The sequence below is a fragment of the Ixodes scapularis genome, unplaced genomic scaffold (assembly GCF_016920785.2).
Source record: "Ixodes scapularis isolate PalLabHiFi unplaced genomic scaffold, ASM1692078v2 PGA_scaffold4__175_contigs__length_147842914, whole genome shotgun sequence".
NCBI lineage: Eukaryota > Metazoa > Arthropoda > Arachnida > Ixodida > Ixodidae > Ixodes > Ixodes scapularis.
Window position 1 is genome coordinate 4,816,308 of NW_024609879.1, and position 15,765 is coordinate 4,832,072.

The window sequence follows — 15,765 nt, forward strand, 5'->3', positions numbered from 1 at the left end:
TACAGACTCACCTGTGTGTATACGAGAGGAATGCTGATCCAGTCAAAGTTGAATAGGCTTCCGCAGTTGCTCCGATAATGCGCAATTTCCTGCAAGCATTGCGAAACTTCCCATTAGGGTTCATTTTGATGAAACCACAACGATGCTGGCTGGCAGGTCAAACCCGTAGCCAAAATATATACAGGGTGTCACAAAAACAATTTACAGGGTTTTTTTTCACCGCAAAAATAAACTAGGTATCGCCGAACGCTCATTCTCCGCCCAAAGGTAGCGCTAGAGGTCACAACCAGATGCCAAAGTTTCAGCCCAATCCGATGAGTTAATCAAAAGTTATAAGTGATTTTCTAAAAATTTAAATGGGGAAATGGAGCCCATTCTCGCCCGTTTTCGGTTTCTGGTCCCATAGAGCCGCATGTATTCGAAAACTCCGTCGGCCGCCATTTTCCCATTGAAATTTTCAGAACATCACTTATAAGTTTTGATGAAGTTATCAGATTGGGCTGAAACTTTGGCATCTGGTTGTGACCTCTAGCGCTAGTTTATTTTGCCTAGTTTATTTTTGCGGTAAGAAAGACCCTGTAAATTTTCTTTTCTGACACCCTTTATATATATATTTCTATTATTTTTTTTTTCGGGGGGGGGGGGGGGGGGGGTTGAAAACAAATATTCGGCATCCCGGGGTATAAAAAATAGCCAGTGACGTTTATATTCCAAGTCCTATAATTCATTTAATGCACTATTTAGGAGCAATCGTTTTAACTATTTAGAAGACCTTAGACAGTTCCTCCGGGAATAAAGCGCCAATCTTATTACGAATGCTTGGTAGAAGAGCGTGTTGGTTTAAGTCATGGATGAAGAAAGAATAAACAATTAAAACAGGGACAACACAACCACATCTTTCAACTAGCAACAGACGAGTAAACTTTCAACAGCGAGCAGCCGACTATACCCAGTAGGAGTAGGGGAGAGAAGGGGAGAGAAGGAAAGATAAAACACGCGAAGTGCAAGTCAGGGTGGTAGGGTTATCTCAGATTTTAAAAATTCAACCTCAGTTTTCGTCATCCCATAGTCATACATGCCCGTTCGTGTTTGCGTTGTCATCCCCTCTTTGATGACACAAAAATCCTTGGGGGGCATGACAGCAGATTTGGCAGGGAAATCATAGAATCATTCGCCATGACCACAGCAAAAAACAACGTGTCAATTCGTTCCCTCCTGCTGACGAAAACTGAGGTTGAATTTTTAAAATCTGAGATAACCCTACCACCCTGACTTGCACTTCGCGTGTTTTATCTTTCCTTCTCTCCCCTACTCCTACTGGGTATAGTCGGCTGCTCGCTGTTGAAAGTTTACTCGTCTGTTGCTAGTTGAAAGATGTGGTTGTGTTGTCCCTGTTTTAATTGTTTTATTCTTTCTTCATCCATGACTTATTACGAATATTGGTAAAGCTGAGTTAGTGCGTCACGTGACAAGAGAGCTGGGAGGGGGCAACTGGAGAGGTGGAGAGGGCTCGAGAGGGGAAGGGAGAAGGGAAGTAGGAGAACAAAAATTGGCTTGCTTTGTATGTTTACACAACCTTGATGGAGGAGACGCCTCACCGGGTGATCGGTCTCTCAGCTGTAGATGAGCAATTTAGGCAGTGCAGTACTGGGGTTTTTAACGTGCGTCACGCAGTAGTGATGACACGAACGCGTGCCGGTACAAAACTCATCCAGGTCGAAACGGGCGGGGGCGGCGGGACGCGTTAGCCCACTCGGCCACTTCCTCCCCCGGAAGTAGGAAGGAGGAATGAAAAAAAAAAAAAAAACATTGGTGTTTTACTTGCCCAAGGAGGGGGTGGGTGAGGTTAGGGAAAAGCACCGTAGGAGAATGGGGAGGGGCGGGAAGAGAGAGGGAAAGAATCAGAGTTAGGTGAAGAGAGGGGCGGAAGCACCCTAGGAGGGGAAGGAATGGACAGAGACGGCGAGGGGAAATTGGTGTATCACGAAACGTCTATTTTACCACTAAATTTAACAATGAGCCACGTTACCTCTATTTCCTTCTTTAAATTCAGCGGGGAATCTGTATTGGTGCCAAGGTCACGTGACGTCCATTTTTCCGCTATATTTAGCTGGGAAACTGAATTGGCCTATTGGCTGCGTGACGTCAACTTTCCCGCTAAACTTGGCGGGGAAAGCGAATTGGTCTTTAGGCCACAAGACTCTTTAGGCCACAACTCTCCCGCTGATTTTAGAGGGGAAACTGATTTGACGTAGGTCACGTGACTTAAATTTCCCCGCGCAATTTAGCGGAAAATTCACGGACGAGCAGACGGAAGAAGAGACGGACAAAGTTTTGGGAAGGGGGTTTCCGTTAAAAAGCATTACATGCTTTAGACAAGAAAGAAGAGAGACAGTGTTTCGCTTGACAACTGCGAAGCCGCGCTGAGACCCCCCCCCCCTTCCTAAGTCAAAATGGCGGGGGGGGGGGGGGGGGGGGGGGCTTTTCAGGTCCTTTTCCTGGCTACGGGATTGAGGCAGCCTAAGATTTCAGTAGAAGGGCCACTTCCAGCGTGCATTCGCTACCTTCCGTCATGCTTGGAATGACCGTGACGCGAATAAGTGTTATCTGAGGGAGAAAGCTCGCGCTGGAGGCGGAGAATCTACTGCAATCTTTACTTGCCACCAACTAGAGCGCGTAATTCTGAAAGTCTCGAATCCCACTGATAAAGCTCGTGTATGCATGCGCCCTTTTTAGAGCGCAGCTCTTAGGCGCCCGTTTCCGGCTTGAGCGGCGTCGCCGTCGCCGTCGGCGTAACCGCGCGGTGCCTTATGAGTAAATTTCCCCGCTAAATCTGGCGGAAAAACTTCCCCATTAAATTTAGCGGAAAAATTTCCCCGCTAAATTTAGTGGAAAAATTTCCCCACTAGATCTAGCGGAAAAAATTCCCCGCTAAGTCTAGCGGAAAAAATTTCCCCGATAAATCTAGCGGAAAAATTTCCCCGCTACCTTAGCGGAAAAATATCCCTGCTAAATCTAGCGGAAAAAAATTTCCCGCTAAATCTAGCGGAAAAATACTCCGACTAAATCTAGCGGAAAAATACCCCCACTAAATCTAGCGGGGAAATTTTCGTCACGTGACCTGCGGGGTCACGTGACCTGGGGAGTCAAGTGACCCCTCCCCGAGGTCACGTGACACTCCCAGGTCACGTGACCCCCTCCCGAGGTCACGTGACTTGGGGGGCACGTGACGCCCCCCACGTGGACACCCCTCCCCCGAGGTCACGTTACCCCACCAAGGTCACGTGCCCACGGGGGGTCACGTGACCCTTTCCCCTATGTCACGTGACCCCCCGACGCCACGTGACCCCCCCGAGAACACGTGCCCCTCAGTACCCTTCCCTCCTCCCACTCAAAAGATGCGCTCCAATTCCGCGTCACAGGGAGTTGTAAACGGCTTTCACTTTTTTTTTTATTTCATAAAGGAACTATATCGATGCTCCGGGTCGAGGCACAACCTCGACCCGGAACATTTTTGGAGTGACTGCTTACACAGGGGATGCAACTGCCAAAGGTATCGGCGAAAATGCTTATAAACGGGCGTCGTGCGTGAGTTAGTTCCGAGTGCTTCTCTTCACCGTGTCACGATTTTCGAAAATCTACGGTTGAATGGCTATCATTGCGTCGTCGTCAAATGCACAAATAATTTTAATAAATATAAGAACAATCGCGATTCAACAATCGCGGAAAAATCGCAAGTGTGCGATAAGCAAACAAAGCTGCAGCGCGAGTGTAACTGCAATGTTACTGGGCTTCACGTGTTCCCCGAGGGTTCTTTTTTATGAAGTCAGTCGATTGCAAGCGTGAATCCCGAGGGCTTTCTATCAGACTCATCGTCACATTTATGCTCACAACTACTTCATCTACGATACGAGGACTTATCGTGATGTGAATGGTGATAAAACGTCTACGTGTCACCTCTCAAGATGTAGCTACCAAATGCCGAGAGCTTACCTGCATAGACTAGATTAAACTGCTCATATGCACCTTCGATGTGGAAACTGAATAAGAAAAACCATCGTCTCTGTCCTCCTGCTTTCGTGGAGGCAAGGGGATGGTCTATTATTAGCAAGCTGGATTCAACCGGACAAGTTCCAGCCAAGTTACTGTAGCCCATAGCCAAGTTTCATTCATACCCACACCGTTGCCTACTCAGATAACTGCGCTGCCAGAACCAGCGGTATTTCAAGTTTTAAGGCGCTAGACGGTGACGTCCGCGCTCCAATTCTCAAGATGGCGGCTTCCCTAAAAAAAAGGTCTATATAATTAAAAAAACGATAGTGCATCTTTAATAACCCAATGCGTTCCGGCTGAGGTCTGGGAAAGAGCGCAAATCAGGCGATGCACGTGAGAGGCTGCAAATGACCAAAAGATTTTAACAATCTAGTGATAAGCCTCTGTCGAGCTCCTGTGTGGCTGCGATAAAAAGCACCCGCTCACTTCTTAACTGTACAGTGGAGAGGCCTTATCGGATTTAAGAACTTCACTCAAGATGAATCAGTTCTCTGAAAATGGAACGCACGAATGCACATTTTGCAGAAATCCCAAAACGGAGCGCGTAGGGAACTACAGGGACGCTAATTAGGGAGTTTTCGTTGACCATTTTCCCACGCTCGCTACACCCTCCGGAAGGAAGACGCCACTGCTGCGCATGCGCGGCGCTAGCCTTGCCTGCAGAGTCCCGGATCTCGTAGCGGGTTGCGGAGAGCGTTGCGTAACAGTGGAAACGGCCTACGAAAACTCCCTAGTCTGTGTGCTTCAATACGCTCCCGCAGCATCCACCGAGTGACACTCAAGAGAGCGACAGACGAAAACAGAGGGTAGCGCAGTTTCTTGTCTGCCCTCGCCTGATCGCCCGCGGTTTTACTGTTTCCTCGATGGTCTCCTCCGTCGTCTACTACAGCCGGCTCTGTATACAGCCAGTCTCCGGCAACCGTTTTGGTGCCACCTAGGGCGCTGACCATCTTGCATAAGGTCTCCTCCGAAACAGTTATGCCAGCGAGTGTTTTTGATTATTATTGATGAGATACTGGGTGCCAAACAACTTTCGTATGCGCTTACTGAGCGGAGCGATTCAAAGCAATTTTCACGTTAAGACGGAACGAAACAGCCCGTACGTCGACGATAGTCTTGAGTGCGAAGTCGTCCCGAATGCGTCCCTCCTTGCGTGCCCTGGACGCCACGCTGGAGGCCCACACCAGGGGCATCCAGTACGTCGAGTGGTTCGTCTTGAGCTGCTCGAACACATCGCGTTCGCTGCCCAACAGAAGACCTGCGTGCCAGATTCCCCGAGAGGAAAAGGGAAAACTGCCTGTCCATTGGTATAACATCACATAGGCACTCTAAATGTACAGTATTTAGTAATGCTACTCTGTGAATTCATGATGTCATCGTGGTTACGTGCCCTTGCGTCACATGACAACATGGCGTGTCGTCAGGCTGCGCGACGTCAGCGTGACGTCAAGTCGTGGTGTCACCTGACGTCTTGTGTCGTGAACACGCGGCATGACGTCGATCACGTCACGTGTCACCATGACGCCACAATTTTACGTGACGTCAGGGTGAGATGCGAAATCACAGTAGAGAATCCATTTGCATTTACGATACCGCACAATGTGTGTCACAGCAACAGCAGTGCGGTGCCTGCGGAATTCCCTATACTTTTGCTGCCGTTGTCGTTTCTGCGCAGAGTCCAGCGATTCGGAGGATGTTTGCGCCATTTTCGCTTTCGATTTCGCCCCCATGCCTCATCCGTACTTCATCCAGGGCAAGCCTTGTCAACGCGCCGTAACTGAAATTCGTGTTTTCCAGTCCAATGTGTCGGTGCACGTTCGAGGCTCACAAAACGAGGGTTAGCGAAGGTAGAATGAAATGAATGTATACCACCTTTAAAGGGGCCATGAAACGATTTTTCAGCTTCCTCCTCATCAACTTTATTCCTCAACTCAAAAGCTAATTCACAAATTTAGTGGTCGTGACATGCTTGGGCACCGCTGTGATAACTCCAAGTTTCCACCTTGCTTTACAAGCAGACCATAAAACTTGACTTTCGCAAGTGATGATAAGTTCTGTCAGGGCACTCGTTGGCCTCGAACGCGAATGCAAATATTCGTCGACGGGTTGATTGTTGACGAGCGCATACGTCCGAGTAACGCAGCTCTCGTGCCCAATGAGTGAGGTGGGGACGGCTGACGTCCTTCGGGTACCGCTGATATACTTTGGGTACCGCGGATGTATCATAGTGAAAAGGCGGATAGCATTTCAAAGAAAAGGAGGTACGAAATAGTCCGATATATCTTCAAAAGTCTGTACCGTAAAGCTGGTCTTTTACTTTCTACCAATCTTCTTTTGGCCCACTAAACGATATGGGATTAATAAAGTTCCAATCCAGAATTATTTATTGCAGCCTAAAATTCATTTCATGGACCATTTATTCACTGAAGTTTCTCCGGTCGGTGGCTCAGCAGGTAGAGTGCTAGCACTCATAGGTCACTGGTTCGCATCCGGATCAACGGTCGGATCTTTCTGTTACTCAGCGGTGGCGGCAGTGGCTGAGAGCGGTCGCGTGATTGATGACGCCACTGGGAGTTTTCACGAAGGACGACCATGCAATTTTTCCTGCGCTGTTCCCATTAACAGCTGCCGCTGTAAAATGGTGACCCCAGAGATGTCGCTCTTAGGACTCGTCACCATTCTAGCACCACGGTGAGAAGCAACCACTGCTACCACCGCCACGTCATCAGCGTGTCGTCACCATCGAGGCAAGACCCTGCAGGCAGAAACACGAAAGTGCTAACACATCCGATTAGCCCATCTCCGCCGCACGGACAGAACGTTTTCAAATTGGGAATTCTAGAGTCTACTGGGCGGGTCGACGAGGGTTTTGAGTGCAGTGTTTTCTCGCAGCAGGGATGAAGGTAGAATCGTAGACATGTTTAGAAAAAAGCAGCCATCTTGACCAGCTGCGCGATCACTCTAAATATGCAAATGACAGTTTCCTCTGCGACCGGCGAAGCGGCAGAGAAAATGCTCCTTTAGGTAACTACGCTCATGCTCAGAATGGGCCGCGTATGCGCAGTGGAGATTGCGCTCTTTGCAAAACAGAACGGCTGCACAAAAACGGTCTATTCAAACTCTTTACTAGCGCGACTGTCCGCAAGATGTTGATCGAACATGTCTCCCCAGAGCAGACAACAGTGACGATGTCAAGAGATTGATCCGTCTCTTTCTCGCCGAACCCAACTACAACGCTGTGCTTCTAACGCATTAATTTTATTATCGAGTTAAATAGGAAATATCGCAATCCATCTCGATGAATGCTATGTGAACTGAATGCCTTTTTGACGCGTATTATGGCATTAATTTTTCTCTGACAGCGTCGCGTTTCCCAAGACCTCGGCGGGGACCTGTAGAGCTTGACACCTGCCAGGAGGTTCGGGGTTGCTACAGTCCGGTACTCAGCAATGTATACAGGTTTGGCAACTCTTGAATCAACACCTTAACGAAATGACGCACGAGCAGCCCCACGAGCAGGCAGGACCGGCGAAAGGGCCTTTCCGGTGTTGCAAATATTTTGAGCTAGGTGGCGCGACGTGTCTCACTAAACTCGGTATCCCTCAAGCTATCGTGCCCAAACGTTTTTTTATGTACGTGGGTTCTCAGAAGTAATTATGTAAATCTACGTTGGATGTGGCAGCTAGGATGCCATTCGTCTCCATCTGAATCGCAGAAGATGCGCACTCATGATCTCTGAATCTGAAGATCGAACTTTTCATTCGAGTGCTGCCAATAAACAAAGATTTGTTTAACTGCCCTTCACCCCTTTTCCTTCCCCTTAATCTTTAGCATCTTAGCTTCAGTGGCTATGTTTACGAGGATGCGAGCGCAACCCATCGAATTAAGGTTCGGCAATAATGCTTGGGTGGAATATGAAGAGAGAGTAAATTTGAATACGCCTGATTGGTCTAGTTCGATGCGCTTCTGTCGCATCCATGTCAGCTATAAAGCCATAAAATAAGCTACGGTAAAAAAAAAAAAGACACGTCGGCCATGTTGTTGCTTAAAATCACATTTTCCAGTTATTTGAACCAGTATCTGAAATCACAAGAAACTGTTTTCTGTAGTACAGAAATGTCAGAGCACCTTTCGACAACGTACAACGACATTGCCCCGTGTTTCCTGAGAGCGTATCTGAAGCTCATAAAGTCGCATTTTGCGATTGTAATGATCGCTAATGGTGCTGCCCGCTTTGCACTAAGCATCAAAATGCCGCGCGAGAACCGAGGAATAGAGTGCCAATACTCTAAGTGTTTTGTTGACTGGATCTAACCTAAATGCAGGCAGCGTCTAGGCGGCTGACGTACCAGCGTCCACCAGGTGGTCGAGCGTCGGGAAGCGTTTCTTGACCGGAGGACTGATGCAACGCAGCGTGATGACCGACGACAGGTTGGCGTACCGCATGATGGTGCGACGCATGAGACGGCCGCGGTCGTCCTGCCGGTGGGATGGGAGACCGTCAGGCAGAAGCGTCGATATAGGTGTCTGAAAAGGCGCCTCCGACGGATGTCTTTAGCGTCCCGTACCGGACCCGTGCATCGTAAGTGGTACCGAAGAGGCGACAGGTCGCGTCACAGAAACTGACGCGTCATGCTCTCGGAAGGCTGCTATCCTTGCGGTTGGTCGTACAAGTTCCGGCAAAAAGTACGTCCAACTTCCGGCTGCCAAAGCTTGCGTGGACTGGCAAGCTAGGGAGAGACTAACGGCAGAACAGGCGTTTTCCGCACCCATCTTCGCTCTTGAGGAGCACGACAGGCAACAAAGTGACACTTCTGTAACTTCATTAGGCGATAATTGAGGGACGACATTTGAGGACGTCTTCCAGACATCGTAAGATGATTTCACAATTCAACGCGAACGTTTAACGGCATGCTCAACTCGCGGTGATACGTAAAAAACAGAAAATATATATATAATCGGCCGAACAATGCTCCACGTTGACGCGCGAGTTCTCTCTGACTTTGCGCAGGTTGCAAGTCAGCCCTGGGACCGTGCTGCGAGTACGGCAGCGCGAGTGTTCGCTCGACTCGAGTCTATTTTCTTTGGGGAGTACAAATATCTCCGGTCAAATGTTCAACCCTTCCTCCTGAAAGCGAGGAAGAATGCTGCGTTTCTTGACAAGCGTCGGGAGACAACCTTCACCCGAAAAGTCCGTGGCCCCACTCCTTTGTACGAAGTTTTCCAAGTGCTGCGCGAAGTCCCATCCTGGACTCCATGCCTCGTCTTGTAGTTCCTGTCACATTGCTCATAAATCATGCAAAAGACACCGTGTTCGCTCCAGACATGTATGACAGAAATATCCGCAGACATGTTTCTTATATGTCTCCAGAGGGTATGACCAATGTCGTGTGAGCGGGTTAAAAGATTGGGAGTACTCAAGTGCGTGCTATGGAATGCTTATGTCGATAAGAAGCTTTTTAGTAATGCATAGCTTGCGTTTATCCGCCGGCTCTTGTCCCCATCCATAAAGAGGAAAGGAGGTGTAAGATATTTGCTTCTCCATTACAGGGCCTCTGCGCGCTGGCGTATTTGTCTAGCAGGACGTATACAATGCCTTTTGGGCGTGCGCTGAAGGTCAAATGTACAAAATATCACGAGACGCGCGTGCATCGACAGCCCAGTGAGTCGTCATTTTTCGCCTGGGTGAGAAGCGCTGGAAAGGCTTAGCATATAAAAAAAAATTTAAGAACTTTTCATCTCTCGTTAGACTCAAAATAATTAGAATAGTCGCATTATCAGTTAGAAAACACCGGGTGAGAGAGACTGGGCCAAGATTTGGCATAAAAATTAATTAAAATGCGCATTTAGAAAATAAAAAACGGTAGCGCGTTGTGAAAGAGACATTGAAGAACACATCTAAGGAAGACGGAAGAAAAAAAATAGCAACAAGTTCTTTTGTTTACTGCTTTCGTAATGGCTACTAATTAGTGTTTATGAGCGGTTTTTTCTTAGCTGTTCATTGGCTCGGGCCCAGGGGCCTGATTAGTAAGAGAAATGTGACGTCACGGACGGAGCGTACATCCCAGGCCTTTTACTTTTGACCTTTGACGACGTGACGTCGTGGTTTTACGTCACACAATAACGTCACGTGTCCTGATAGCGCGTGACCATGTGACTTCTGTGAACTGATTGTCTGTTCACAGGAGCTCTATGAGAACATCTGGGCGCGTGTCTTTTCAAAGCTATCACTGCTATCACTTTGCCAACAAACCTTCTTTCGCGAGCTGTGCAGCGTTATCAATATGCACAAGCACGAGTGCTACGCTCTGCTAAATATTTTTGTTCGCAAGTGCCGTGACCGCTGCTTCCTGGAACTTGGATCTGGCGGCCGTGCTCAAGCTCTCGCGCAGTCACAGTGCTTTCTACAATCACGCGCATGTAACCGTGCTTCCCACCGCACAAATACAGTGATCTAGCGATGGAGTCTAGACGCGGTGAGAAGCTCACTAGGGGCGCTTCTGTTTGCCTCACTACAGAGCCGTTTATTGAGACGGTTTGTCCATACATTGGTTTGAATAGGCGAGCATCTCGGGGCCCACCACAGGCCGCGAAACAGCCCATGGCGGTGGTCGTGTGCTCTATACTCTGTTTCACACTTAGCGTACAACGCTGTCAAAGCTACTGGCGCAAATGATCTCGTTGATCATTTGCACGAGTGCTCGCGCGAACGACACCATAAACAAAGCCACGTGCTCGCGCCAATAGCTTTGGCAGCGTTGCATACTAAGTATGAAACGAAGTATAAATATGTGACACGACTAATTTAAGCCGCTTTAGCGTCGCTAGAGTGAAAAGGTTTAGCTCTCGGTGACTGAAAACTTTGCGCTTTTGAGGTTGTCGTCACGCCAATATTCCAGTGTAGAATAAACGAACGTGAGCTCCAAACCAGGGACGACTTGCTATAAACAGCGTCTCAGCTGAGACGGGGAAAGAAAGCACTGCCAAATCCAGCGCACGAGTCGAGCAGGACTCCGCGTCTCAAGACGCTCGCGCGCCCCACCCTTTGCACTGTAGGGACCCATTTGCACGGTACGCATAGAAGACAAGAAGGACAAGCGCGTGCCGCGGGATAAGAACGAGCTCGAGAGACGGAACGACCGGCGTGACATAATAAGCTCCCTGTGATCGCAGCTACCGTTCATGGACTCCGCACATTTAATGTGAATATTGTAAAATATTGTAGATAAAGTATTAAAGAGTCAAGTACCGCGTACCTACAATTGGTGACCCGGACGTGATTGCCCAAGGTGGCCTTCCAATCGACATCTTCAGTTGCGCCGCCAGTCACAACGTCTCCGCCAACCGTCACCACTACGGTTATCTCTGCTGCCGTCCCAATTACAAGTTGCCATCCTATCTCTGGGTACCCTAATCTACCAGAAATCGCGGCAGCAACACTGAAGCTTCCTGATTTCTGGATGACGGACAGTGAGCTCTGGTTCCTGCACATCGAAGCTACCTTTCGGCGGAAGAGAGTAACATCCCAGAGTACCATGTTTGACTATGTAGTCGCTGCACTCCCACAAGCGGCAACAGCACTAGTACGTGACATCCTGCGTACACCCCCCGCCGACCTTCCCTATGACCGACTGAAAACGGAGCTCATCCGGCGAACGACCGCATCAGAGCAGCAGAGACTGCAGCAGCTGCTAACATCAGAAGAGCTTGGGGACAGAAAGCCATCTGAACTCCTTCTACGAATGCACCAACTACTAGGAGACAAGGCACAAAACCTAGATCGTTCCATCTTCCGAGAGCTATTCCTACAACGACTTCCACAAGATGTCCGAATGGTCCTGACTACTGCAGACTCCTGCTCACTTGAATCTCTAGCTCGCATGGCTGACAAGATGATGGAAGTTCGATCCCCTGGCATTTCTGCCGTATATCCCAACTCTTCCCAGACTCTCGGCCACAACCCAGACCGCAAAGTGAAGACGACCGTATTTCTCAACTTTGCTTAAAAGTTGGTCAACTCGCCGACGAGCTAGCAAGCTTGCGTTCAGCACAGCAGCAAACTCTTCGAGGACGAAGCCCGCAACGCGGTTTCACACGATTCAGTCGCCCACGCTCCTCCTCAACACCGAGGACACGCTGGTACCACACCAAGTTCGGCATGCAAGCACAAAAGTGTCACCCTTCATGCTCATTCGCGGAAAACGAGTCAGTCACCCGCCCGCGGCGGCAAGCGTGGTAGACTCGGAAACAAGCCGCCTCTTCTTCGTTACGGATCGCACCACAAAAGTCCGGTTCCTCGTCGATACAGGCGCAGAAGTTTGCTAGGTCCCACCAACACCAGAAGATCGCCGACGACGTGGTGATTTTCCCTCACTCCAAGCAGTAAACGGATCAGCGATAAAGACATACGGGGAAAGATCTCTGACACTTGACTTCGGCTTGCGTAGGCTGTTTCGTTGGGTTTTTCTTGTGGCCGATGTCCACCATTCTATTATCGGAGCTGACTTTCTACGTCGTTTTGTGATTGTCGTCGACTTAAGTCACAATCGACTCCTGGACTCTGAAACTCACATCAGTGTACAAGGCATCTCATCTAACGTCGACTCACTTAGCCCCGTGTTACTACGACCTAATCCAACAACGACGTGGTTTAAGATACTGCACGAGTTTCCATCTCTCACAAGCACTTGCAGTGCACACAACCCAGTCAAACACACCATAACACACTGCATAAAGACTACTCGTCCTCCTGTTTTCGCCCGTCCTCGACGTCTCGCACCGGAACGCTTGAAAATAGCAAAACAGGAATTTGACCACATGCTCGAGCTTGGATTTATCCAGCCGTCTTCAAGCACGTGGTCGTCAGCTCTACACATGGTTCCAAAAAAATCTGGTGATTGGAGACCCTGTGGGGATTACCGTGCTTTAAACAACGTCACAGTACCCGATAGATACCCTATCCCACACATACAAGACTTCACCTCCGCTCTTCATGGAGCTACAGTGTTTTCAAAGATTGATTTGGTTAGGGCCTATCATCAGATCCCAATAGAACCAGCAGACATTCCCAAGACGGCCATCGTCACGCCTTTCGGGATGTTCGAATACCTCCGCATGCCGTTTGGTCTCCGGAATGTGGCACAAACTTTCCAACGCTTCATGGATCAAGTTCTACACAGATTGACATTTTGTTTTGCATATCTCAATGATATACTTGTCTTTAGTGCCACTCATCAAGAACATGAACAGCACCTCAAACAGCTGTTCACCCGTCTCGACCAGTTCGGCATCATCCTCAACTTACAAAAGTGCGAGTTGGGCGTCACCGAGTTTGACTTCTTAGGACACCGTGTCTCCCCTCAAGGTATTCGTCCGCTACCTAATCGGGTGCAGGCTATCTTGAATTTCCCCACACCTACAGCACTGAAGTAGTTGCGGGAATTTCTCGGATTTGTTAATTTCTACCGACGCTTTCTCCCACACTGTGCTGATGTTTTACTTCCTTTCAACCGCTTGCTGGCTGCTGTAAAGACAAAGTCGACGGAAATAACATGGACCGACGATGCGACAGAAGCTTTCACACGCATCAAGAACGAAATCGCCAAGGTTCCTCTCCTGACACACCCTAAGCTCGACTCCCCAATGTCTCTCATGGTGGACGCTTCAGACTTCGCTATTGGAGCAGTACTCCAACAGTTTGTGAACATACATTGGCGACCAGCCGCATTCTTTTCACAACAGCTCTCCCCGTCTGAGAAAAAGTATAGCACCTTTGAGCGGGAACTTTTGCCGGTTTATCTAGCAATCAAACATTTCCGCCATATTCTTGAGGGTCGAAAATTCTTTCTTCTAACGCTGACATACGCGTTAACGTCAAACAACTCAGCACACATTCCCAGAGAAGTTCGACACATGGCTTTTATCCTAGAATTCACCAGTGACATTCGTTTCATCAATGGAAAAGACAATACCGTGGCGGACGCACTTTCGCGGATCCCGACTCGTGAAAACGCTACCGACAGACCGATTATTGATTTTTCTAAGCTCTCTGCTGCCCAGCAAGATGACGAAGAACTTAGAACACTACGGTCGGGATCCTCATCTCTCCTCCTACAGGATGTAGTAAGCGGAACTACGTCAATTGTCTGCGATGTTTCCACTGGTTCTCCTCGTCCTTACATACCTCCTAGACTACAAAGAGACGTTTTTGATGCACTGCATTCCTTATCCCATCCAGGAATACGCGCTACGCAGAAACTCCTCACTTCAAGGTTTATCTGGCCGGGCATCAACACCGACGTGCGCAAATGGGCTAAAGAATGTCTCTCTTGCCAAAAAGTCAAGATACAACGTCATACCGTGACACCATTAGGAACTTTCAATCCATCTACCGCCCGATTCGAGAAAGTTCACTTGGACATAGTGGGTCCCCTACCGCTAAGCCACGGTCAGCGATACCTTTTAACCTGCATAGATCGTTTTACTCGATGGCCAGAGGCCATACCAATCGAAAACATCTCTGCAGAAACAGTCTCGCATGCATTTGTACACATGTGGATCAGCCGGTTTGGGGTACCAGCAACGGTGACGACAGATCGAGGACGACAATTTCAGTCAGTTCTCTTCAGAAAGTTGTCTCAGCTTCTGGGCGTCACTCACATCAGTACCACTGCCTATCATCCTACATCCAACGGATTAGTCGAGAGATTTCATCGCCAGCTCAAAGCATCTCTAAAGGCTAGTGGGTCGGCTTCAGGATGGACTGAAATTTTGCCTCTTGTTCTACTGGGCATTAGAGCCGCTTTCAAAGCCGATATCGGATGTAGCGCTGCTGAGCTGGTATACGGCACGCCTCTTCGACTGCCAGGCGAGTTCATTCACCCTTCCGAACAGCTCGAAATACCGGACATTATGGATTACGATCTCGCCTTCGTACAACAATGCAACAACTGAGACCTTCGGTAGACCGCAAGCAAGCCACCGCTAAAGTGTTTATAAGCCCAGACCTCCATACTTGTTCGCACGTCCTCGTACGACATGACGCGGTGCGAAAACCGTTACAACCACTTTATGACGGCCCCTTCAAGGTACTCCGACGACATCCTAAGTACTTCACACTGCAAATTAACAATCGAGAAGAAAATGTCTCATTGGCTCGTCTCAAACCCGCCTATCTCGATACCAGCGCGGCCGATAAACAATGCGCACCACAACCAGTCATCACGTCAACGACCAGGCCAAAAACCGTCCGATTTTCAAACACTCCCGCCGCCCAACCCGCACACCGTCTCGAAGCTTGTCCGGACTACGCTTCTCTTCTAGGGGGGGGGGGGGGGGGGGGGGGGGGAGCTAGTGTAGGGACCCATTTGCACGGTACGCATAGAAGACAAGAAGGACTAGCGCGTGCCGCGGGATAAGAACGAGCTCGAGAGACGGAACGACCGGCGTGACATAATAAGCTCCCTGTGATCGCAGCTACCGTTCATGGACTCCGCACATCTAATGTAAATATTGTAAAATATTGTTAAGTCAAATTTGGGGGTTTTACGTGCCAAACCAACGACGGGCATCTGGCACGCCCCAGCGGAGGACTGAGGATTAATTTCGACCACCTGGGGAACTTTTGACGTGCAGCCGAAAGCTCGTTACACGGCGTCTTCTCCGCAATAAGCCTCCGTCAGATTGCGGGCACCTCGGCCGGGATTCGAACCC

The 15,765-nt window shown here is 49.1% G+C and overlaps 1 protein-coding gene across 1 annotated transcript in view; it reads right to left on the reverse strand.

Moving 5' to 3' along the window:
• Positions 1 to 15,765, reverse strand: part of LOC8040590 (bestrophin-4) — a 115,358-nt gene that overhangs the window by 50,931 nt on the left and 48,662 nt on the right. Inside the window, exons 5-7 of the mRNA XM_042293350.1 lie at positions 8,403 to 8,532; positions 5,157 to 5,311; positions 12 to 89 (exon numbers count right to left, since the gene is read on the reverse strand). Of these exons, the coding sequence (XP_042149284.1) occupies positions 12 to 89; positions 5,157 to 5,311; positions 8,403 to 8,532 (363 nt within the window). The remainder of the gene's footprint in view (positions 1 to 11; positions 90 to 5,156; positions 5,312 to 8,402; positions 8,533 to 15,765) is intronic.